General features: G+C 51.4%; 1 protein-coding gene across 4 annotated transcripts in view; it reads right to left on the reverse strand.

The window, feature by feature from the left end:
• Window positions 1–26,247, reverse strand: part of mroh1 (maestro heat-like repeat family member 1) — a 170,424-nt gene that overhangs the window by 1,994 nt on the left and 142,183 nt on the right. For all 4 annotated transcript variants that reach the window (XR_009512556.1, XM_059971605.1, XM_059971608.1 and 1 more), the window contains exons 32-42: window positions 22,003–22,157; window positions 19,001–19,166; window positions 18,403–18,605; window positions 16,291–16,428; window positions 15,928–16,042; window positions 11,629–11,775; window positions 9,587–9,775; window positions 8,860–9,015; window positions 6,747–6,881; window positions 4,878–4,980; window positions 881–946 (exon numbers count right to left, since the gene is read on the reverse strand). Coding sequence is in view for 3 of the 4 variants with exons in the window: in XM_059971605.1 (XP_059827588.1) it covers window positions 881–946; window positions 4,878–4,980; window positions 6,747–6,881; window positions 8,860–9,015; window positions 9,587–9,775; window positions 11,629–11,775; window positions 15,928–16,042; window positions 16,291–16,428; window positions 18,403–18,605; window positions 19,001–19,166; window positions 22,003–22,157 (1,573 nt within the window). In the remaining variant the exon portion in view is untranslated. The remainder of the gene's footprint in view (window positions 1–880; window positions 947–4,877; window positions 4,981–6,746; window positions 6,882–8,859; window positions 9,016–9,586; window positions 9,776–11,628; window positions 11,776–15,927; window positions 16,043–16,290; window positions 16,429–18,402; window positions 18,606–19,000; window positions 19,167–22,002; window positions 22,158–26,247) is intronic.

Here is a 26,247-nt window from a genome sequence, read left to right on the forward strand (position 1 = left end):
GTGTCTGACCCCGGGAGTGTGTGATGGGGCAGTGTGGAGGGAGATTCACTCTGTGTGTGATGGGACGGTGTGGAGGGAGTTTCACACAGTGTCTGACCCCGGGAGTGTGTGATGGGACAGTGTGGAGGGAGATTCACTCTGTGTGTGATGGGACGGTGTGGAGGGAGTTTCACGCAGTGTCTGACCCCGGGAGTGTGTGATGGGATGGTGTGGAGGGGGTTTCACTCTGTGTCTGACCCCGGGAGTGTGTGATGGGACAGTGTAGAGGGAATTTCACTCTGTGTCTGACCCCGGGAGTGTATGATGGGACGGTGTGGAGGGGGTTTCATTCTGTCTGACCCCGGGAGTGTGTGATGGGATGGGGTGGAGGGAGCTTCACTCTGTGTCTGACCCCGGGATTGTGTGATGGGACGGTGTGGATGGAGCTTCACTCAGTGTCTGACCCCGGGAGTGTGTGAGGGGACGGTGTGGAGGGGGTTTCACTCTGTGTCTGACCCCGGGAGTGTGTGATGGGACGGTGTGGAGGGAGTTTCACTCAGTGTCTGACCCCAGGAGTGTGTGATGGGACGGTGTGGAGGGAGCTTCACTCTGTGTCTGACCCCGGGAGTGTGTGATGGGATGGTGTGGAGGGGGTTTCACTCTGTGTCTGACCCCGGGAGTGTATGATGGGACACACACTCACACACTCCTGGGGTCAGACACAAAGTAAAGGAGAGTCAGTGACTCACTCACTGCTCCGGGGCAACCTCAGCACTCACACCTCTGGGTGAACTGGGGCAATCTCACCACCGATACCCACTGTGTACACAATATACCCAATCACCAGCTCCCCCACCCCAAGATGATCTTGCCAGGGAGGAAAGCAGCTGAGACCACTCACCTCCACACACATGCTCCAGGGACACTGACTGAAGCTCGGTCTGTGACATATTCCCTAGAAGAAACCCTAGGAAAACACAAAGTTAAAAAGCCTCAAATACCACCCAGTGAGGAAACATTTACTGCTCTCTACATCTCACAGGCATCCACTCCACTCCAGGGCATCTATACAATATTGGTCTATGCTGATGGTTACACAGGGGATTGAGTTCAAAAGCTGCAAGGTAATTGTTAGTTTGATAAAGCATATTCGATACTGTGTTCAGATCTGGTCACCTCATTATAAAACTCATTTGAAACTTCAGAGATGGGGCACAGAGGAGATTTACCAGGATCAAACACGAGGAAATCTGCAGGTGCTGAAATTTCAAACATCACACACAAAATGCTGGTGGAATGTAGCAGGCCAGGCAGCGTCTATGATTTACCAGGATGCTGCCTGGATTAGAGAGCATGTCTTATGAAGATGGTTGGAGCAGCTAGAGCTTTTCTCTTTGGTGCAAAGGAGGATGACAGGTGTACAAGATGAAAAGAGCCACAGATCAAGTGGATAACCAGACACTTTTTCCCAGAGTGGAAATAGCTGATACAAAGGGGCAAGATTTTTGAGGTGATAGGAGGGAAGTATAGAGGGGAATGTCATGAGGTAGGATTTCTTCACACGTGGAATGGTGAGTGTGTGGAACACCCTGCCAGGGGTGATGGTAGAATTCCTTCACACGTGGAATGGTGAGTGTGTGGAACACCCTGCCGGGGGTGATGGTAGAATTCCTTCACACGTGGAATGGTGAGTGTGTGGAACACCCTGCCGGGGTGATGGTAGAATTCCTTCACACGTGGAATGGTGAGTGTGTGGAACACCCTGCCAGGGTGATGGTAGAATTCCTTCACACGTGGAATGGTGAGTGTGTGGAACACCCTGCCGGAGGTGATGGTAGAATTCCTTCACACGTGGAATGGTGAGTGTGTGGAACACCCTGCCAGGGTGATGGTAGAATTCCTTCACACGTGGAATGGTGAGTGTGTGGAACACCCTGCCAGGGGTGATGGTAGAATTCCTTCACACGTGGAATGGTGAGTGTGTGGAACACCCTGCCAGGGTGATGGTAGAATTCCTTCACACGTGGAATGGTGAGTGTGTGGAACACCCTGCCGGAGGTGATGGTAGAATTCCTTCACACGTGGAATGGTGAGTGTGTGGAACACCCTGCCAGGGTGATGGTAGAATTCCTTCACACGTGGAATGGTGAGTGTGTGGAACACCCTGCCAGGGGTGATGGTAGAATTCCTTCACACGTGGAATGGTGAGTGTGTGGAACACCCTGCCAGGGTGATGGTAGAATTCCTTCACACGTGGAATGGTGAGTGTGTGGAACACCCTGCCGGGGTGATGGTAGAATTCCTTCACACGTGGAATGGTGAGTGTGTGGAACACCCTGCCAGGGTGATGGTAGAATTCCTTCACACGTGGAATGGTGAGTGTGTGGAACACCCTGCCAGGGTGATGGTAGAATTCCTTCACACGTGGAATGGTGAGTGTGTGGAACACCCTGCCGGGGGTGATGGTAGAATTCCTTCACACGTGGAATGGTGAGTGTGTGGAACACCCTGCCGGGGGTGATGGTAGAATTCCTTCACACGTGGAATGGTGAGTGTGTGGAACACCCTGCCGGAGGTGATGGTAGAATTCCTTCACACGTGGAATGGTGAGTGTGTGGAACACCCTGCCGGGGGTGATGGTAGAATTCCTTCACACGTGGAATGGTGAGTGTGTGGAACACCCTGCCGGGGTGATGGTAGAATTCCTTCACACGTGGAATGGTGAGTGTGTGGAACACCCTGCCGGGGGTGATGGTAGAATTCCTTCACACGTGGAATGGTGAGTGTGTGGAACACCCTGCTGGGGGTGAAGGTAGAGACAGATACATTAGAGACCGAGATAGGCACATGGATGATAGAAAAATGGAGGGCAGTGTGGAAGGGAAGGGTTAGATTGATTTTAAAGTCGGTTAAAGGGTCAGTTCAGTTCACGAAGCGAAACGCCTGAACTGTTGGGAGGTCTACGCAAAACCCTACTTCTCATCCCAAACAAGAGAAAATCTGCAGGTGCTTCTCATCCAGTTACAGAAGTGAGGGAGATACAGGCTGGAACCAGATGGTTACGTACAGAGTGTGCCAATCACAATACCAGTCTAATCTCATCCCATCTACCTGCCTATAATCCATATCCCTACATTCCATGCCTGTCACCTCTCTGTCGAACAGCCTCAATCCCATCTGCATCCACCACACACCCTGGACAGCACATTCCAGGCACCTACTGTTTTCTGTGTGTTTAAAAAAAAAACCCACATCTTAAAGGTATCCTCCTCCTCAAGCCTATTGCCCCTACTGGGGCATATGCCACCAACAACATCTCGCCAGAGTCCTCCGTCCTGACCCGGTCTTTCAATTCCAGGTGTCACTTATCATGAAAAATCCTTCCTCTCTCAGGGATAAATTCTTTGGATGTTCTGTCGCTGTGGGTTTTCCCAGGATAGGGTTGCTAGCCCCGCATCCAGCCAGGCTTGGGACTGTCCATGTGGGGTTCACCTTAAAGCTCTGCCCTGTGCTGACTTTCTGTGTCATTCCCCCACCTCCCCTGTGAGATACAGATCCCTGGGATGACAGCAACATACAAAAACCCTGAATATCTGATGTCCTCTAATCGAACCTTCTGCTCCCACAATTAGATTCCAGCCTGTACCTCACGCATGGGTATTTGTTACCCCTCAATTCCAACACAACTCACTCCCAGCGGTAATGTAACACACACAGTGCTGGAGGGACTCAGCAGGCCAGGCAGCATCTGCAGACTGAGACCTTTACCAGGACGGGTCTTGACTCTCTTTTCCATCGATGCTGCCTGGCCTGCTGAGTTCCTCCAGCATTCTGTGTGTGGTGCTCTGAGTTTCCAGCATCTACAGACTTCCTCCTGTTTGTGATCCCAGCTGTAATGTTGTTGCTTGTACACGCTGGAATTAAGGAGATTGAGAGGGGATCTGATTGAAACATATAAGATTATTAAGGGATTGGACAAGATAGAGGCAGGAAATATGTTCCAGATGCTGGGAGAGTCCAGTACCAGAGGGCATGGTTTGAGAATAAGGGGTAGGTCATTTAGGACAGAGTTAAGGAAAAACTTCTTCTCCCAGAGAGTTGTGGGGGTCTGGAATGCACTGCCTCAGAAGGCAGTGGAGGCCAATTCTCTGGATGCTTTCAAGAAGGAGCTAGATAGGTATCTTATGGATAGGAGAATCAAGGGATATGGGGACAAGGCAGAAACCGGGTATTGATAGTAGATGATCAGCCATGATCTCAAAATGGCAGTGCAGGCTCGAAAGGCCGAATGGTCTACTTCTGCACCTATTGTCTATTGTATCTAACGACGACAGTGACGCCTGTGCAGGAGAATTTTTAAAGTGGTAAAGCTGTTGTACTGGGCAGTTCCACTCTCTCAACCTCAGAAGTCTGTGTCCAGTGGTATGAGTGGTCGTCACAAACTGGCTCTTCCTCAGTCACAGTGAATGACCATGACTTCTTCGATGCCTCGTCACGTCCTCCGCTTTCCAGAATCGTTGGAGGTCTCATCCTGCCGGGCCACCAGAGCTGATTTTGCATGTTAGGATAGGCACGTCCCTAACTCACCAGGGAGTGAGCGACCTGACCTGTACCTGGCAAAGCGGTGTAGCAGGTCAGACTGAGTGTCCGGTGTGGCCCAAAGAGGAGTGAGCTGCCCCAGAATGGACACAAGCCCTTTCCCCAGACACCCCATATACCCCTCCCGGCTATAACACTGCACACATAAATCACCCAGACCCTTTGATCAGATTCCAGCCTTTACACAGTTCCCAGATGACTAGCTCCAAATGGAAGCCTCTTCTCTCCGAATATTGCTATGTGGTGTTTTTGTACCAGCGTATCTTTATCATGGCCGCCTTCTCTCTCAGGTGGTTTACCTGTGAACATCACTGCGTTTCCTCGGATCTCTGGCCTGTTGCTTTTGAAGAATGAGACATTACCCATGACGTAGAAGTTAATTTTCTCCGGGAAATCACTGATCTGCGGAGGGAAAACAGCATCAAAAGCGGTCCTGTGGTTTTGTTTTCACGTAAAACACCTGTGGCTGTGTGATTGGGTCCGGGTTCAACTGTGTTAGAACAACGAGGGGGATCTCACCAAAACCTATCGAACACTGAAAGGCCGAGATGGTGGATGTATCCAATAGTGAGTGAGTCTGGGACCAGAGGGCACAGCCTGAGAATAGAGGGACATCCATTTAGAACAGAGATGAGGAGGAATTTCTTTAGCTGGAGGATAGTGAATCTGGGATTCATTGCCATGGATGGCTGTGGAGGCCAAGTCCTTGGGTATCTTTAAAGCAGAGGTTGATAGATTTTTGATTGGTCAGGGTGTGAAAGGTTAGGGGAAGAAGGCATGAGAATGGGGTTTACAGGGGAAATGAATTCCACAGATCCACCTCCTCTGGCTAAAGAAATTCCTCATTTCTGTTATGAATGGGTGTCTGTCGATTTTGAGGCTGTCCCCTCTGGTGCTAGAATCCTCCACAATAGGGGCCATCCTCTCCATGTCCACTCTATCTTTCAATATTCAATAAGTTCAAATATGATCCACCCTCATTCTTCCAAAGTCCAGCAAGTACAGGCCTAAAGCCAACAGATGCACCACAAAATACATAAAATAAGATGGTTTGCATCAGGTTTCTGCATGGCAGTCATAGGCAGTTTGGTTCTCTTAGGGGGGCAGGGTGGTAATGAGAGTTAGTAAATGCTCCCAATGGCGTGCGTATCAAATAGCCACTGACAACTAAGTGCAACAAACCGTTTCTACTGACAAGGGGCAAAGGCGGGTTAACAAGTTGCTTCGGGGAGAGGGGGCCCACCAGCCATGGCTGAGAGCTCATCTGGTCTCAAACCTCTGCTACCTTGAGGCTATATCCACTCAAGGGGAAAGCCATTCGGGGGTAAACCCCGAGGGAAATATCTGGAGCTGGAGTCCCAAAGGCAGTCCTACGTTGAGTTCAACGCTGACTGACAACCCCTGCGATGCTGCTGGTGCCGAACTACATCGGTCTCTGCCGTAGAGGGAGCTTGCTTACATGGGCAAAAGCTTGCTCTCTATACCGTACTGCCCAGGCTTGTGTATCTAGACAGCTAGGACACAACATCTATGGCTGACCCTGATCAACGGAGGCCTCACGTAGGCAGTTTGCTCTGCAAACAGTAATTTAGTTGAAGTTTGTGATACTATTGGATATAACCTCTCAGGCCAAAGTTGTACAAATAAACAAACAGCACAGGAACAGGCCCTTCGGCCCACAATGTTCTGCTGATCCAATTAAATTGGTCATCAAATCCCTTCTGACTACACAATGACCATATCCTTCCATTTTCCTCACATTCATGTGCCCATCTATACAGCTCTTAAAAGCCCCTGATGTATCTGCCTCTCCCAGCACCCCAGGCAGAGCATTCCACACATCCACTACCTCTCTTTATATAAAAAAATGCCCCCCACATCTCCTCTGAAATCACTCCCTCTCACCTTAAATGCATGCTCTTTGGTATCAAACATTTCATCTTTGAGAAAAAGATACTGTCTGTCTACTCTATCTATGCCTCTTATAAACCTCCATCAGATCTCCTCTCAGTGTCTGCCGCTCCAGAGAAAACAGCTCCAGGAGAAGGGGTTGCTGACAAGACCAGCACGTTGCCATCGAGATGGAGTCAGTGGCCCCTGTGCGACTGAGGGACGAAGGTTGGACAGGACCCAAGGGTGGATGTTGGCACCCTGAACAGACGACTCACGATGTGCTTGGACAGATCATTGACGAACTCTCCGTAGTGAAGATGTGCCTCCTCCAGTAGGTGCTTCTGAAACATTAGACTGACGTTGTCCGAGCCCATGATGGGGCCAATCAAACGCAGGGCAAATTTACAGGCCTGTTGAGAGACAGAGGGAGAGACCACAGACCATAAGACACAGGAGTACAAATGGGCCTTCCAGACCTTTAGATCCGCTCTGACATTCCAACATGGCTGATTTATTATCCCTCTCAACCCATATCTCCAGCTTTTTTCCCTTAACCTTTGAAGCCCTGATTAATCAATAGTCTATCAACCTCCACTTTAAATATACACAATGACTAGGCCTCTACAGCCATCCACAGACTCACCACACTCCGGCTAAAGAAATTCCTCCTCATCTCTGTTCTAAATGGACATCCCTCTATTCTGAGGCTGGGCCCTCTGGTCCCTGTCTCCCCCCTGAAAGGAAACATCCGCTCTATCTGCGATTTCACTATTCAGTAGGTTTCAGTGAGATTCACCTCTGGTGAGAACAGGCCCAGAGCCATCAAACACACCTCATAGGCTTAATTCCCAGAAACTCTCTCCAAGAAAGGGATCAATGGCAGAGCTGGCATTACATTGCAGACCTCAAAGTGCTATGTGTTTCATTCAATAGTGACTGCAGGAGCCAAGACACAGAGTGAAGCTCCCTCCACACCGTCCCATCACACACTCCCGGGGTCAGACACAGGGTGAAACTCCCTCCACACTGTCCCATCACACACTCCTGGGGTCAGACACAGAGTGAAACTCCCTCCACACCGTCCCATCACACACTCCCGGGGTCAGACACAGAGTGAAACTCCCTCCACACCGTCCCATCACACACTCCCGGGGTCAGACACAGGGTGAAACTCCCTCCACACTGTCCCATCACACACTCCTGGGGTCAGACACAGAGTGAAACTCCCTCCACACCGTCCCATCACACACTCCCGGGGTCAGACACAGAGTGAAACTCCCTCCACACCGTCCCATCCCTCACTCCTGGGGTCAGACACAGAGTGAAACTCCCTCCACACCGTCCCATCACACACTCCCGGGGTCAGACACAGAGTGAATCTCCCTCTACACTGTCCCATCACACACTCCCTGGGTCAGACACAGGGTGAAACTCCCTCCACACTGTCCTATCACACACTCCCGGGGTCAGACAGAGTGAAACCCCCTCCACACCGTCCCATCACACACTCCCGGGGTCAGACAGAGTGAAACTCCCTCCACACTGTCCCATCACACACTCCCGGGGTCAGACAGAGTGAAACTCCCTCCACACCGTCCCATCACACACTCCTGGGGTCAGACAGAGTGAAACCCCCTCCACACCGTCCCATCACACACTCCCGGGGTCAGACAGAGTGAAACCCCCTCCACACCGTCCCATCACACACTCCCAGGGTCAGACACAGAGTGAATCTCCCTCCACACCGTCCCATCACACACTCCCGGGTCAGACACAGAGTGAATCTCCCTCCACACCGTCCCATCACACACTCCCGGGTCAGACACAGAGTGAATCTCCCTCCACACTGTCCCATCACACACTCCCGGGTCAGACACAGAGTGAAGCTCCCTCCACACTGTCCCATCACACACTCCCGGGGTCAGACAGAGTGAAACCCCCTCCACACCGTCCCATCACACACTCCCGGGGTCAGACAGAGTGAAGTTCCCTCCACACTGTCCCATCACACACTCCCGGGGTCAGACACTGAGTGAAACTCCCACCACACTGTCCCATCACACACTCCCGGGGTCAGACACAGAGTGAAACTCCCACCACACTGTCCCATCACACACTCCCAGGGTCAGACACAGAGCGAAACTTCAATATTCAATAGGTTTCAATGAGATTCCCTCCAGCTCCCCCCCATTCTTCTGATCTTCAGTGAGTACAGGCCCTGAGCAATCAAACACTCCTCATTCCCGGGATCATTCTCGTGATTCTCTGCTGGACTCTCTCCAATGCCAACACATCCTTCCCTAGATACAGGATCCAAAGAGTTCAGAGTGCCCAGCTCACATTTGCACAGGCCCACGCATATCCCTGTCAGCTGCAGGACACCAGTACCTTCACCACCTCCGTGCTGCTGTCATTGAGGTGCAGCAACAGGCTGACCAGGCTGGAGTGGACCTGATCCAGGAAGTCAGCCTCCGACTCTCCCTTCCCGAATCGGGACAGGTTCCCAAAAACCGCGAAGGCGGCAGCTCGCACTCGGTCCTCGTCCTGTGGAGAACGAAGTCACCATAAACAACAGTCAACAGGCCCTTCAGCCCATCTTGCCCATGCTGACCAAGACTCATCCAAGCTGATCCCAACTGGCCCCTTCCTCTAAATCTTGTCCAAGTTCCCTTTGAAAGGAGCTAACATACACGCATCAACCACTTCCTCTTGCCCCTCAGGTTCCTATTAAATCTCTCCCCTCTCACTTTCGATCTGTGCTCTCTCTCTTGACTCCTCAACCATGGGGAGAAAGACTGTTCAGCCCCCCCATCTCTGCCCCTCATGATTTTATCCGCCCTCAGTCTCCTGCACTCGTGAAAAATGTCCCAACTTGCTCAACCCACTCTCCAGAACTCAGTCCCGAGTGTTTGGAATATCCTCCACTCAGCCTCCCTCAATATCCTCGTTATGTCCTCTGCACTCTTTCCATCTTTCCCGTCGTGGGCTGACCAAAGGTGATCACAATATCCCAACTGGCATTTCACCGACCCTGACCGATGAAGCCACACTTCTTCCCCACTCCTCGATCCCCAGGGCCTTGAACACCCTATCCTGGTCTGTCTCCCACACCCACCTTCTCGAAGAAGGGCCGGATGCGGAGGGCGATGTTGATGAGGATGGGCTGGACGCTGGTTTCCTGCAGCTGGCTCAGCACCTTCGACAGGCCAGACATGGCCTCCAGGGTGATGTGGTCATCGGGGTCGTCCTTCTCGTCCAGGCCAGCCACCATGGCCGACAGCAGCCGGGGGGAGAACCGGTGCACCTGTGGGCAGGGCAATAACAGGTCTGGGGTAATGCTGACTGCCCCCTCCCCATCCAAACACACACCACCCCTCCCACTTACACATCCCCTCCACCTTTCCCACCAAATACCCCCATCCAACTGCTCCACCAACCATTCCATTGTCTGATCTCCCACCCTGACCCCCCTCACCTCCCAATCCTGAACCCCCTCACCTCCCCACCCTGACCCCTCACACCTCCCCATCCTGACCCTCCTCACGTCCCCACCCTGACCCCCTGACCTCCCCACCCTGACCCCACCTCCCCATCCTGACCTCCCACCTCCATTCTGAACCCCCTTCACCTCCCCATTCTGAACCCCCTCACCCCATCCTGAACCCCCTTCACCTTCCCATCATGACCCCCCTTCAACCCCCATCACTTCCATCCTGATCCCCCTTCACCTCCATCCTGAACCCCCTTCACATCCATTCTGAACCCCCTTCACATCCATTCTGAACACCCCTTCACCTGCATCCTGAACCCCTTTCAGCTCCCCATCCTGACCCCCCTTCACCTCCCTATCCTGACCCCCCTCACCTCCCCATCCTGACCCCCCTTCACCTCCCCATCCTGACCCCCCTTCACCTCCCCATCCTGACCCCCCTTCACCTCCCCATCCTGACCCCCCCACCTCCCCACACTGACCCCCCTCCACCTCCCCATCCTGACCCCCTCACCTCCCCACCCTGACCTCCTGACCTCCCCACCCTGACCCCACCTCCCCATCCTGACCTCCCACCTCCATTCTGAACCCCCTTCACCTCCCCATTCTGACCCCCCTCACCTCCCCATCCTGACCCCCCTTCAACCCCCATCACTTCCATCCTGATCCCCCTTCACCTCCATCCTGAACCCCCTTCAGCTCCCCATCCTGAGCCCCCTTCACCTCCCCATCCTGACCCCACCTCCCCATCCTGACCCCCCTTCACCTCCCCATCCTGACCCCACCTCCCCATCCTGACCTCCCACCTCCATTCTGAACCCCCTTCAGCTCCCCATCCTGACCCCCCCTCACCTCCCCATCCTGACCCCCCTCACCCCATCCTGAACCCCCTTCACCTCCCCATCATGAACCCCCCTCACCTCCCCATCCTGACCCCCATCACTTCCATCCTGATCCCCCTTCACCTCCATCCTGATCCCCCTTCACCTCCATCCTGAACCCCCTTCACATCCATTCTGAACCCCCCTTCACATCCATCCTGAACCCCTTCACATCCATCCTGAACCCCTTCACATCCATCCTGAACCCCTTCACCATTCTGAACCCCCTTCACCTCCCCATCCTGATGCCCTTCACCTCCATCCTGACCCCCTTCACCTCCATCCTGACCCCCTTCACCTCCATCCTGAACCCCCTTCACCTCCATCCTGAACCCCCTTCACCTCCATCCTGAACCCCTTCACCTCCATCCTGAACCCCCTTCACCTCCAGTACTGCAACTGCCTCCATCCAGAACCCCAACTTTGCCTCCATCCAGAACTACCCCTTACGCCTCACCATCATCCCACATCTTCCCAAACTTCGAGATCATCCTTCGGCCTCCCCTCAACCCCACCCAACCAGAAGCCCAGCCCATTTCCCTCTACCGCTCCCCATCAGTCCCACAGGGGACAGGACAATATGGGTGAGGGAGGGTGGGAGGAGGTGACCCCAAGGGGGTGTGCATGAGGGAGAGTGGAGTGTGGCTGGGAGAGTTTAGGGGTTGGTGTGTCAGAGGAGAGGTTTAGTGTACGTATCCATGTGTCTGGTGTGTGCATGCATTTATGTGGGTGGGGGTTGGTGCGTGGGTATAGCAGAGGGCCTTGGTTTGGGGGGACTGAACCTACCTTGCCAGGGGCCCCGACCGTGGCGTTGCCCAGCCCGCGGATCGATAACCTCCGGACCAGAGCGGAAGGATCGACCAGGCACCGCAGGAGACTGCTGACCAGCGCATCGGTCAGGAGCAGGTCACAGGTCACATGGTGGTTCAGTAACTGTCAACGAGAAGGTGAGGAGTCAGCTGAGAATAGGCCACAGTCAACATGGCTTCGTCAAGGGAACACCTTGCCCGGCAAATCAGGTGGAATTATTTGAAGAAGTAACATGCAAGACGAGATTCAGTTGATGCTGTGAATTTGGATTTTCAGAAGGCCTTTGACAACAGACAGACAGACATACTTCATTGATCCCGAGGGAAACTGGGTTTTGTTACAGCCGCACCAAGAATAGTGAAGAAATATAGCAATATAAAACCATAAATAATTAAATAATAAGTTAATCATGCCAAGTGGAAATAGGGAGTTGTAAAGTTTGATGGCCACAGGTAAGAAATACTTCCTATTACACTCAGTGTTGCATCTCAGTGGAATGAGTCTCTGGCTGAATGTACTCCTGTGCCTACCCAGTACATTATGGAGTGGATGGGAGACATTGTCGAAGATGGCATGCAACTTGGACAGCATCCTCTTTTCAGACACCACCGTCAGAGTCCAGTTCACCCCCACAACATCACTGGCCTTACGAATGAGTTTGTTGATTCTGTTGGTGTCCGCTACCCTCAGCCTGCTGCCCCAGCACGCAACAGCAAACATGATAGCACTGGCCACCACAACCTCGTAGAACATCCTCAGCATCTTCCGGCAGATGTTAAAGGACCTCAGTCACCTTAGGAAGCAGAGACGGCTCTGACCCTTCTTGTAGACAGCTTCAGTGTTCTTTGACCAGTCCAGTTTATTGTCAATTCATATCCCCAGGTACTTGTAATCCTCCACCATGTCCACACTGACCCCTTGGATGGAAACAGGGGTCACCGGTGCCTTAGCCCTCCTCAGGTCCACCATCAGCTCCTTAGTCTTTTTCACATTAAGCTGCAGATGATTCTGCTCGCACCATGTGACAGATTTCCACCGTTGCCCTGTACTCAGCCTCATCTCCCTTGCTGGTGCATCCAACTATGGCAGAGTCATTAGAAAACTTATGAAGATGGCAAGACTCTGTGTTGTTAGTTGAAGTCCGAAGTGTAGATGGTGAAGAGAAAGGGAGACAGGACAGTCCCCTGTGGAGCCCCAGTGCTGCTGACCACACTATATATAGGTGCCATATATGAGGCTGCTAAACAAACTATGAGTCCATGGTACTACAGGAAAGATTTTAGCATGGATAAAGCAGTGGCTGATTGGCAGGAGGCAAAGAATGGGAATAAAGTGAGCCTTTTCTGGTTGGCTGCCAGTGACTAGTGGTGTTTCACAGCAGTTTGTGTTGGGACCGATTCTTCTTACATTATATGTCAATGGTTTGGATGATGGAATCGATGGCTTTGTTACCAAGTTTTCAGATGATATGAAGATAGGTGGGGGGCAGGTAGTTCTGAGGAACTAAGAGGCTACAGAAGTATTTAGATTAGGAGAATAGGCAGAGAAATGGCAGATGGAATACAGTGTCGGGAAATGTATGGTCATGCACTTTGCACAATAGACTATTTTCTAAATAGTAAGGAAGCACAAAAATCTGAGCTGCAAAGGGACTTGGGAGTGCTTGTGGAGAATTCTGAAGGTTAATTTGCAGGTTGAGTCTGTGGTGAGGGAGGTAAATACAATGTTGGCATTCATTTCAAGAGAACTAGAAAAGAAAAGAAAGGATGTAATGTTGAGACTTTATAAAGCACTGGTGAGGCTTCACATGGAGATTGTGAGCAGTTGTGGCACCTTCTCTTAGAAAAGACACGCTGAAACTGGAGAGGGTTCAAAGGAGGTTCACTGAAATGATTCCAGGATTGAATGGCTTGTCACATGAAGAGTGTTTGATGGCTCTGGGCCTGTATTCACTGGAATTCAGAAGAATGAGGGGTGATCTCCCTGAAACCTATTGAATTGTGAAAGGCCTTGATAGAATGGATGTTTCTTCTGGTGGGAGAATCTAAGACCAAAGGGGACATCCTCTTAGAACAGAGATGAAGAGGAATTTCTTTACCCAGAAGATGGTAAATCTGTGGAATTCCTTGCTACAGGCAGTCCTGGTGGATCCAAGGTTGTCAAGCCGAGGAGTGGTAGTGGGGACAAGCTCCTCACGTCGTGCGCCTGAAATAGCCTCTGATAACCAAGTCAACTCCTGGCCTTCTCGTGTGGCTTAGCCTCTGAGCCCGGCGGAACTGTTTCTACTGACAGGAGAAGGGGGCGAAGGTGGGTCCTTTAAAACCAGTGCTTCGGGTAGATGGAGCTCGTCAGCCTGGGAAGGCAGTCCATCTAAGAGGAGGAAAACTCTGATTTCAAACCTCCGCTGCCTTGAGGCCATACCCACTCATGGGAAAGGCTTCGGGAGTAAACCCTGAGGACAAATCTGGAGCTGGAGTCCCTACGGCAGCCCGACTTTGCCTTCAACCTCGTTCTGGCAACTCCCGCGACAACACTGGTGCCAAGCTGTATCGGCCCTTGGACAACATTCCAGGCGCAGATCCATGGTCTCGCAAGCCTAATGGATGCCACCAGGCAGTCCTGGAGGCCAAGTCTTCATGTACATTTAAGACAGAAGTTGACAGATTCTTGACTGGTCAGAGCGTGAAGGGATACGGGGAGCACGTAGGAGATTGGGCCTGAGAGGAAAATTGGATCAGCCATGATGAAATGGCGGCGCAGACTCAACGGGCCAAATGGCCTAATTCTGCTCCTATCTTATTGGGTTAAAATGCCTGAGGAGCACAGTTGGTCAGGCAGCATCTATGGTGGATGTTTCAGGGCGAGACCTTTCATCGCTGACTTACGAGGTATATGAAATCAAGAGGGGCAGACAGGGTGAATGTGCACAGTTTTTACCCTAGGGTTGGGAAGTCAAGAACCAGAGGGCAGAGGTTTAGAGTAGGAGGGGAGTGATTTAATAGGAACCTGAGGTTAACTTGTTCACCCAGAGGGTGATCAGTCTGTGGAACGAGCTGCCAGAGGGAGCGGTTGAGCCTGGTGCATTCACAGCACTTGGACAGGAAAGGGTGAGTGCAATATGGGCCGAGCACAGGCAAATGGGACTGGCTTAGATGGGAAAGGCACAGAGCAATTGGGCCGAAGGGCCTGTTTCTGTGCTGTATGGCAGCAGAGGTGGGGCAGGTGGCAATGAGGGAGGCAATGGAGGAGGGTTGTGGTAGGTGTGAGGAGGGCCACGGAAGCCACAGGTGGGGCAGAAACGAGGCAGCAGATCCGACGGGGAATGCGGAGAGGGGGGAGGGTCGGGGCTATGATCGGCAACAGCCCAGCAAGTCCTGGCTGGAAAGGGTTAAACTCTCCAGTGAGGAGTAGTCAGCACATCTGAGCGATGAAAGCATTAGCTAGCAGTATTTAATAAGAGATGGAAAATCTGAGAGGCTGGGGTTCCGAACATCCAGGGGGGAAAGCGTGTCCAAGAAAATGTCAAGTGGAGTTTTCCAGCCGCACGGCCAAGAGACTCCAAGATGTCCTCGCCGGGGATCCAGTTTCACGTCTTCCTCAGCACTGGACTGATTCCAATCGCCCGACTCACAACCCTCCTCACCTCCTACACCCACCCCACCATCCTCAAAAGGCCTCTCGAGGGCCAGCAAGTACGTGGTGCCTCAAGAAGACAGCATCCATCATCACGGACCCCCACCGCCCAGGACGTGCCCTCGTCTCGTCGCTGCCATCGGGGAGGAGGAACAGGAGCCTTAAGTCAGGAGTAACTCCCTCCCTCTGCCATCAGCTTTCTGAACAGACTGTGACCCCATAAACACTACCTCACCATTTCACTCTCTTTTGGCACCATTTCTTATTGTAATTTATAGTAATTTTTATTTCTTGCAATGTACTGCTGCTGCAAAACAACAAATCTTAAGACATATGTCAGTGATGATAAATCTGATTGTGACTCTGAAGCCCCAGAAGAGGTTTTAATGCTTGCCTTCATTTATCACGCATATATCGAAACACGCAGTCAATGGCGTTAAATCAAATCAGGTTCGCTGGTTGTGCTGGGGGCAGCCCACACGTGTCCCCAAACTTCCAGCACCAACGTAGCACACCCCACAATTCACAGACCCCAACTCCTGCGGCCGTGGAGGGAAGCCACACCGTCACAGGGAGGATGTACAGAACGAACCCAGTCGCTGGCGCTGAAAACCGTGACCGTGCCACCAATTCCCCACTCACCTCTCCGAAGAAGGCAGCCACGGTGACCCTCTGGCCCTCGTAGGGTGCGTTCAGGAAGGGTTCCAGCCTCTCCACGATGCTGCTCAGGTGCGATGTGCTGTGTCTCGCCATGGCCCTGCAGGAGCGTCAGAAACCCCAGTTAGACACCAATCCTCCCTCCCTCAAGTGCTGAAACACTGCCCCCAGCCCAGCCCACGGGAAGGGCCCCTCCCCATGGTCCCTCTCAGTAAAGACCCTGGAGCAAAATGAGGCCATTCAGCCCATCTGCTCCACCATTCTATCATATCTGATCTATTACCTGGCCACCGACTATGTGGAGAGTGGTTGACAGTTGCCGCATGCGGGTGGGAGAGAGACACTTACCTGGCCAGAATGGCCACCCCCTGGTGGTGTGTGTCAGGGCTCTTCAGCAGTTCCCAGCCTTCCTCGTCCTTCATGATCCGGAGTAACCCCTCATTCTGACTCTGGACCATCACCGCCCGGAGAGCGTCCACTGAACAGCTGCAAGACGAAGCGGACTCACTCACAATACCCTCATTCACCAGGAGACCCCACAGAGTTAACACCTCCTCCATACCGATCCACTTGCCTGCGTTTGGCCCACATCCTTTCCTATCTCCCCTGCCCCACCTTCTGAATTGGGCAGCTTCCCCCTTCCTTTCCAGTCCAAATCGGCAACAACCGTTCATTCATTTCCAGAGATGCTGAGTTCCTCCAGCATTCTGTGCGTGTTGTTTCACCTATGGACGTGTCTTTTATGTACTGTTAATCTGCCTGTCCCTAATGCAGCTCGTTCCATGTCCCCACCATCCTCTGGCTGATCAAAGTTGCCCCTCAGGTCCCTTTAAAATCTCTCCTCTTTCACCGTAAACCTACACCCCACCCCCAACTCGGTTTAATGCTCCTCTACCGGGAGAGACCGTGATCACCTGTACCCCTCAGGACTTTATGAAATTCTGCTACAAGGTCCCCTCAGCCTGTCCTTGCAACACAAGCCGCCTATCTTTGTGCTCTCCCCCCACCCTTCCCAGCAGAATCCTTGGAGTTCTCCAAATCCAGACCATGCTTTCTACATGATGTCCCACCTCCTGGCCAAGTATCCTGACCAAAGGCCAGTGAGCTGAACTCCTTCCTCAACACCCAGTCCACCTGCACCACCGTGTACTGACACCCAGAGATGCAAGTACATAGTTTCACTGGATAGACAGAGAGCTAGCGGTAAAGAGAGACAGATAGAGATGGATAGGCTGTGTAGGGTCCCATCAATTCTCTGTGCAAGTCCTGCCCTGATCTGATTTGTTTTCCTAAAATACAATGATCTAAACTAAACTCCATCTGCCATCCCTTGGCCCAGTTGATCAGGATGCTGTTATAATCTAACAATCTTCATTCTCTCTGTACCACCAGTTTCATTTGTCATTCCCAAACCATGTCGACCACATTCCCATCCAAGTTGTTCAACAGTGAACAGTACAGCACAGTGCGGGCCCCGTCACCCCACGGTTTCGCACAGTATGGGCCCCGTCACCCCATTGTATCATACAGCGACATCGTCACTAAGTGCTTCAATGTAGGTGTGGCCAATGTAACCCTGGCAAAGGTTTCACTGTAATGTCGGGTTTCTCTGTAGCAGCAGTGTTCGGGTCGTGACTAGAGATAACGCGGACTCTGGATTGTTTGTCATCTAATGAAAGGAAGTGAGTTTTTTCTTGTGTGTGCCTGAGACCAAGGTGATCTGGGTCTTGTGTTCAGTGAGAGATGAAGGGAGAAGATGCCAGAACGGAGAGGTCATAGACAGCAGGACGGAGTGGGCTTGGAGTGGGGCTGAAAGTTGACGAAGCCTGGGGAAATCGATGGGAGGACCAGCGGAAGGGAAACTGTGAACTCCAACTTGTGCACATCAGACTGTCTCATTAAAATGGACCCTTTTCATTTTGTTTTCTTTACTAAGCCTCAAGTCGAATGAAGAATTATAAAGCTGAATCGTCTAATTGCGTATGGTGTACTGTCTGTTATTTCGTGGTACTGATTTGTAACAGGGGAACGGATCACACAGCATCCACATGAACAGCAGGTTTTGCACCTCGATCTGACATGTTTGGTGGGGCCAGGGATCGTCTCCCCCAGACTTACACAGCTGACGGAACCTGAAGGTCACACAAATAAATTCAAAGCTGAAGATGGGCTCCTGACCTTGCTCACCGGCTGCCAGCACTGTGTTTTCTCTGTAAGTGTTACACTCTATGCTACATCCCGTTTCTGGTTTATCTCGTTCCTCCTCAGTGCACTGTGTAATGATCTGATCTGCAGAACAGTTTGCAAGACAAGCTTTTCACTGTGTATCGGTACGTTGACAATGTATTCCAGTGATACCTCGTGGGTCACTGGGCTGATGACATCACCTCAGAGAACCCACCAGCCCTCGGGATGGTCAACACAACAAGCCTCCCTCCGTGACCCTCCCCTCTCACTTACCTGCAGACATTGAGGGTCCTGGGGAAGCGGATCTGTACAGACCCCCGCCCCTCCTTCGCCTGATTCGATGAGTCTTTGGGCAACCGGACCCCCAGGGTGGAGCCAACGCGGAGGAGGGTGGAGGTGAACAGCAGCGGGTAGAGGAGACCGACGGCCTCGCGCATCTCAGGCTGGGACAGGAGCTCGGTCAGAGCACAGGTGATCTGTGGAGACGTGGTATGGCAGGGGTTCAGTGCAGGGGGAGCCCTACCGCCACCCTCAACTGCAGCAATGACCCCTGACCCCAACCATGAACCCCAACCCCACCCCTACATCTGACCCCACCACCACCTGACCTCAACTGTAATCTCTGACCTTGACCTGAACATTACCCTAACCATGACCCTGAACCTGACTGTGGCCCCACCCAGCCTCTGGCCTAAGCATGACCCAAAAACCCAACGGTGATCCCTCTGCTGACCCTAGCCCCATGACCTCTGACCCAGCTGTAAACCTGACCCACGACACCAATGGGACCCCAAACGACCCCGATCCTAATCTCTTCACCAAACCCCATTCCGACCCCCAGGGGGGGTAGAGAGGGCAGTTGGGGACTTACAGCCAGCGGCTGGAGAGTGGCCACACGGGCCACATCCTTTCGCAGAAACGACTCACTGCGTTCCTCGTACGGCAGATGCTTATCCAGCCGCTCGGTCAGCAGCTCCAGCGTGGCTCGGGTCAGGCTCGTGTCCACCGCCAGAGACCGCCACATCTCGCCCGTGGGTCTGTGGGAAGAGAGGGAGAGAGACTGCGGTTAGCTTCAATACCAGGACATCTGTCCCTGAAAACGGGTGGCAGATCGACGGGGCAGTGAGTACCGGGGTTGGGTTGGGACGTTACAGCACACTGTGAGTATCGTGTGCAACTCTGCTCACCCAGTTATAAGAAGGACGTCGCTCAGCAAAGATTCAGCAGGATGTTCCCGGGAGTGGAGGGTTCGAGTTGTATGGAGGGACCGGACAGGACGGGAGTGAAGGAGGCTGAGGGGCGACCTTTCAAAAGATTATAAGATCACAATGGGCAGAGTGGGTGGATGGTCTGGTGTTTTTGCTGAAGTAGCAGAGTCTAAAACTAGGTTTAAGATGAGAGGGGTAAGATGTAAACTTTAAAGAGAGCTGACAATTCCACACAGAGTGGATCAAGCTACCAGAACTGATTAAGGTGGGTTCAATTCCCACGTTTAAAAGCCATTTACAGGTCCATGGAGAGAAACACACACAAAATGCTAGAGGAACTCAGCAGGCCAGGTAACATCTATGGAAAAAAGTACAGTCAACATTTCGGGCTGAGACCCTTTATTTGGTCTTGTTGCTGGGTTTCGGCCCAAAACTTTGACTGGACTCTTTTCCATCGATGCTGCCTGACCTGCTGAGTTCCTGCAGCATTTTATGAGTGTTGCTCAGATTTCCAGCATCTGCAGATTTTCTGTTTGTGAGGTTCATGGAGAAGAAGAGTTGAGGAGGATCTGGGCTGAACTGGAGTCTGTCTGTCTGTCTATTTCTTATTTACAGTGTGGAACAGGACCTTCTGACCCTTTGATCTGTGCACCCCCCCCCCCCCCAATTTAACCCCAGCCTGGTCTCAGCACAACTTACAAAGACCAATTAACCTGCCAATCGGTTCATCTTTGGACTGTGAGAGGAAACCAGAGCACCCGGAGAAATCCCACACGGTCACAGAGAGGACGGACAAACTCTTTCCAGGCAGTGTCGGGAATTGAACCCGTGTCTCCTGTAACCGTGGTGCCAACCACTTTGACGCCCCAAATGGGACTTGCTGAGAAGCCAGTGTAACGGTTACGTAACATTGCAGAGCACCAGCAATCGAAGGACAGGGTTCAATTCCTGCCGTGGCACTGTCCACACTCTGCCCATGACTGCGTGGGTTTCCTCCCACAGACCGAAGACGTACGGGTTATGGTTGTTGAGTTGTGGGCATGCTATGTTGTCGACACTATTAAGCTGCCCCCCACTCCCCAGCTCATCCTGGGACTGTGTTTGTCGTTTCAACAAAAAACACATTTCACACACAAAATGCTGGTGGAACGCAGCAGGCCAGGTAGCATCCACAGGGAGAAGTGCTGTCGACGTTTTGGGCCCAGACCCTTCGTCAGGACTAACTGAAAGAAGAGATAGTAAGAGATTTGAAAGTGGGAGGGGGAAGATCCGAAATGATAGAAGACGGGGGGGGGGGGGGGTGAAGCTGAGAGCCGGACAGGTGATTGGCAAAAGGGATACAGAGCTGGAGAAGGGAAAGGATCGGGATGGGAGGCCTAGGGAGAAAGAAAGGGGGAGGGGAGTACCAGAGGGAGATGGAGAACAGGCAGAGTGATGGGCAGAGAGAGAAGGAAAAAACTAAATATTGTCAGAGATGGGGTAAGAAGGGGGGGGGGGGGGGGGGGAGAGAAGTCAATGTTCATGCCATCAGGTTGGAGGCTACCCAGCCCGTACATAAGGTGTGGATTCATCTTGACAGTAGAGGAGGCCATGGACAGACATATCAGAATGGGAATGGGACCGGGAATTAAAATGTGTGGCCACTGGGAGATCCTGCTTTCTCTGGCGGACAGAGCATAGCTGTTCAGCGAAACGGTCTCCAGTCTGCGTCGGGTCTCACCAATATATAAAAGGCCACACCGGGAGCATCGGACGCGGTATAACACACCAGTCGACTCACAGGTGAAGTGTCGCCTCACCTGGAAGGACTGTCTGGGGCCCTGAATATGGTGGTGAGGGAGGAAGTGTAAGGGCAGGTGTAGCACTTGTTCCGCTTGCAAGGATAAGTGCCAGGAGGGAGATCGGTGGGAAGGGGTGGGAAGGGATGGGGGGGGGGGGGGGTTGAGTGGACAAGATGAGGCCACACTCAGGTTGGAGGAACAACACCCGATGTTCTGTCTGGGTCGCCTCCAACCTGATGGCATGAACATCGATTTCTCAAACTTCTATTAATGCCCCCCTCGCCTTTTTACCCCATCCCCGATTTTTTTTTTCTTTTTCCTCTCTCTGTCCCTCTCACAATCACTCCTTGCCTGTTCTCCATCTCCCTCTGGTGCTCCCCTCCCCCTTTCTTTCTCCCTAGGCCTCCCGTCCCATGATCCTTTCCCTTCTCCAGCTCTGTGTCCCTTTTGCCAATCACCTTTCCAGCTCTTAGATTCATCCCACCCCCTCCGGTCTTCTCCTATCATTTCAGATCCCCCCCCTCTCACTTTCAAATCTCTTACTATCTCTTCTTTCAGTTAGTCTTGACGAAGGGTCTTGGCGTCGACTGTGCTTCTCCTATAGATGCTGCCTGGCCTGCTGTGTTCCACCAGCATTTTGTGTGTGTTTGAATTTCCAGCATCTGCAGATTTCCTCGTGTTTGCGTTTTTACATTTCACTGAGCGTTTTGATATACATGTGACAAATAAAATTAATCTTTTATGCTGCCCAGTATGGGTGAGTTGGGCTGAAGGGATTGTTTCTGTGTTTCTGACCTGCCCCAAGTTCCACAATCACCCCCCTTTCCCCCGTGACCGGGTTCTCCCCCCAGGACGCCAGGCTGGGACGGGACGTGGTTACCTACCTGTCGAAAGGCAGCGGGTGGGTGAGGAGATAGGAGATCACGGCCGCCAGGTTTTGCGAGGCGAGGAGGGAGACTGTCTGTAGAACGGATGTCCGTACCTGCTCCGAGCTGATGCACTCGAGGCGGGAGTGTAACCGTGCCATCATGTCCGGCACCTGTGGGCGACCGGCAGCGTCAGGGACCGTCCCTCATGGGTGAGTGAGCTGGGTCAGGGGCGCTAATGTCCAACACCACCTCCCCACCCTCCAAACTCCCCTCCCTCCCCTTTCCAACTTCCCTCCACCTCACCTCCTTGCCCTCTCCCCATCCTACAAACTCTCCTCCCCCTCACCTTTCCAACTTCACTCTGCCTCACCTCCTCTCCCTACCCCGCTCTCCTTCCCTCCCACCTCCCTCAGCCTTACGCCCTCCTTTCCGAACCCCTCCTTCCCAACTTCCCACCACTCTTCTTCACCTTCCCTCACCCCTCCCCTCCTCGCCCCACCCAGCCCTGAACCAATGCGTCACAGCTTTAGGTGGCAAGTGCCCTGTGTGAGACCGTGAAAAGCTGCAGAGAGTTACCAAAAGGAGTGGCTTCTCCCCCTTTAGTCCAGTCAAATCCTCCACAATGCCAAAAGGCATCGGAACAGAACCAGTCCATTCAGCCCATCAATCACTTACTATCCCTCTCAACCCCCAAACTCCCATTGTCCTGCCTTCTCCCTGTAATCTTCAACTCAAGAACCTATCAACCTCCACTTTAAAATATTCTCAATGACTTGGCCTCTCCTGCCATCTGTGGCAATGAATTTCAGATTCATCACCCTCTGATTAAAAAACTTCCTCCTCCCTGTTCTAAAGGGACGTCCTTTTATTCTGAGGCTGTGCCCTCTGGAACTAGGCTCCCTACATCTAACTAGGACTTTCAACATTCGATGGCTTTCAATGAGATCCCTCTCATTTTTCTGAATGCCAGTGAGTACCAAGCCCAAAGCCATCAAACACCCACATCGAACCTCTTTAGCTCCCAGAATCATTCTCTTCCAGCCCTTCTCCAATGCCAACACATCTTTTCTTGACTATGGAGCCCAAACAGCCCTCGACACTCTGTGCGGTCTAAGCAATGCCTTGTGACATTTCAGCGCCACGTCCTTGCCTTTTTCTCAGTCCCCCTACGTGCCGGATCGCAGAGCTGTAACGTTCAGAGCCATTGCTGAACCCAGGCTCTCAGTGAGAATGCTGGAGATATGGGAGAATGGAAGTGGTGTAATGGTGAAGACACCATGAGCTGGGAGCAGCTTCTGCCTCTCCACCACCAGATATCTGAACGGTCCCTGAACCCTTTTCTTTTCTGCGCTACTTACTTTTGTCATTTCCAGGGAGTTTTGTCCTACTGACACAGAAAAACAAATGTCACATCATTGATGATAGAGCCGATCCTGAACTCAGCTGGTCGGGCAGCATCTGTGCAGGGAAACGGACAGTCAACGTTTCAACTAATCAGGACAGATGACGAATTTCAAACTGAAACGTCAACTGCACATTTCCCTCCTCAGACGCTGCCTGGCCTGCTGAGTTCCACCGGTTTTCCACGTATTGCTCTCAATAACAAGTTACCTTCTCTTGATTTTGACCCAACAGTGGTGGGGTTATAGTTGTGAGCTTAACATCAGGGAATATACTTTGAACTGAAAGGACAGGCAGGAAGGTTTAGGAGATGTTAGTAAGAGATGGAATAACATCTTTAGTACCAGGTGACACAGGGTCAGAGAACGTTGAATCCTTGTGTGTGGAGTTAAGGAATTGCAAGGGTAAAAAAAAACATTATGGGACTCTTATATAGGCCTCCCAAATAGTAGCCAAGATGTGGGGTTGAGATTGCAAAGGGAGCTGGAAAAGGCATGTGATAAGGGCAATGTCACCATTGTAACTGGGGAAATCAGGCTGGTGTCAGATCGCAAGAGAGGGAATTTGTTGAATACCTACGAGATGATCGGAAGCTTTTTTGAGCAGCTTGTGCATGAACCTCTCGGGAAAAGGCCATCTTAGATTGAGTGTTGTGTAATAACCCTGATTTTATTAGTCAGCTTAACGTATGATCGTAATATGATTGAATTCATACTGCAGTTTCAGAGGGAGAAGCATAACTCGCATGTTAGTATCGCAATGGAATAAAGGGAATTACAGAGACTTGAGAGAGAAGCTTGCCCAGGTGGATTGGAGGGGGATACTGGCAGGGACAACAACAGAATAGAGGTGACTGAATTTTCTGGGACTAGTTCACACCACACAGGAATGATCTATCCCACAGAAGAAGTCCTCAAATGGCAGGGTAGGCAGCCATCATTGACAAGGGAAGTTAGGGACAGCATAAAAGCCAAGGAAAGGGCATATAAGGTAGCAAAAGTGAGCGGGAAGTTGGATGATTGGGAAGCATTTAAAATCAAACAAAAGGCAACCAGAAAAGCTATGAGGGAAAAGGTGAAATATGAGGGCAAACCAGCCAATAATATAAAGCAGGACTCTAAAAGCTTTTTCAGTTACATGAAGAGTAAAAAGGAGGTGAGAGCTGATATTGGACCACAGGAAAATGATGCTGGTGAGGTAAATGGGGGAACAAAGAAATGGCAGATGAACTTAATGGGCGATGATCTAGGAATAATGGTGCATAGTTCCTTGAAGGTGGAATCTCATGTGGATAGGGTGGTGAAGAAAGCTTTTGGTATGCTGGCCTTTATAAATCAGAGCATTGAGTATAGGAGTTGGGATGTAATGTTAAAATTGTACAAGGCATTGGTAAGGCCAAATTTAGAATATTGTGTACAGTTCTAGTCACCAAATTATAGGAAAGATATCAACAAAATAGAGAGAGTACAGAGGAGATTTACTAGAATGTTACCTGGGTTTCAGCACCTAAGTTACAGGGAAAGGCTGAATAAGTTAGGTCTTTATCCTTTGGAGCGTAGAAGGTTGAGGGGGGGCTTGATAGAGGTATTCAAAATTATGAGGGGGATAGATAGAGTTGACGTGAATAGGCTGTTTCCATTGAGAGTAGGGGAGATTCAAACAAGAGGACATGAGTTGAGAGTTAAGGGGCAAAAGTTTAGGGGTAACATAAGGGGGAACTTCTTTACTCAGAGAGTGGTAACTGTGTGGAATGAGCTTCCAGCAGAAGTGGTAGAGGCAGGTTCGATATTGTCATTTAAAGTAAAATTGAATAGGTATATGGACAGGAAAGGAATGGAGTGTTATGGGCTGAGTGCAGGTAGGTGGGACTAGGTGAGAGTAAGCGTTCGGCACGGACTGGAAGGGCCAAGATGGCCTGTTTCCGTGCTGTGATTGTTATATGGTTATATATGGGTACTTTGCAAAGTCTTCACTGTGGAAGTCACTAGCAGTATGCCAGAGGTCTGAGAGTGACAGGGAGCAGGAGTGAGTGTCATTGCTTTTACAAAGGAAAAAGTGCTGGCAAACTCAAAGGTCTTCAGGTGGATAAGTCACCTGGGCCAGATGGACGACATCCCAGAGTCCTGAGAGAGGCTGCTGAAGAGATAACAGATGCATTGGTCATGATCTTTCAAGAATCACTTGATTCTGGCATGGTCCCAGAGGACTGGAAGATTGCAAATGTCACTCCACTCTTTCAGAAGGGAGGAAGGCAAAAGAGAGGAAATTATAGGCCAAGTTAGCCTAACCTCAGTGGTTGGGAAAGTGTTGGAATCTATTAGTAAGCATGAGGTTCCGGGGTACTTGGAGACCAATGATAAGATATGTCAAAGTCAGCATGGTTTTTGTAAAGGGAAATCTTGCCTGACAAATCTGTTTGAGTTCTTCAAGGAAGTAACAAGCAGGGTGGACGAAAGAGAGGCAGTGGATGTCATTTACTTGGATTTTCAGAAGGCATTTGATAAGGTGCCTCACATGAGGCTGCTTAACAAGATAAAATCCTATGGTGTTACAGGAAAGATACTGGCATGGATAGAGGAATCACTGACAGGCAGGAGGCAGCGAGTGGAAGTAAAAGGAGCCTTTTCCGGTTGGCTGCCAGTGACTAGTGGTGTCCCTCAGGGGTCAGTATTGGGACCACTACTTTTCACATTGTTTATCAATGATTTGGATAATGGAATTGATGGCTTTGTGGCAAAGTTTGTAGATGATATGAAGACAGGTGGAGGCGTTGGTAGTGCTGAGGAAGCAATGTGATTTCAGCAGGACTTAGACAAATTTGAAGAATGGGCAAAAAGTGGCAGGTGGAATACAGTGTTG

Source organism: Hypanus sabinus, chromosome 6 (assembly GCF_030144855.1).
Source record: "Hypanus sabinus isolate sHypSab1 chromosome 6, sHypSab1.hap1, whole genome shotgun sequence".
Lineage (NCBI taxonomy): Eukaryota > Metazoa > Chordata > Chondrichthyes > Myliobatiformes > Dasyatidae > Hypanus > Hypanus sabinus.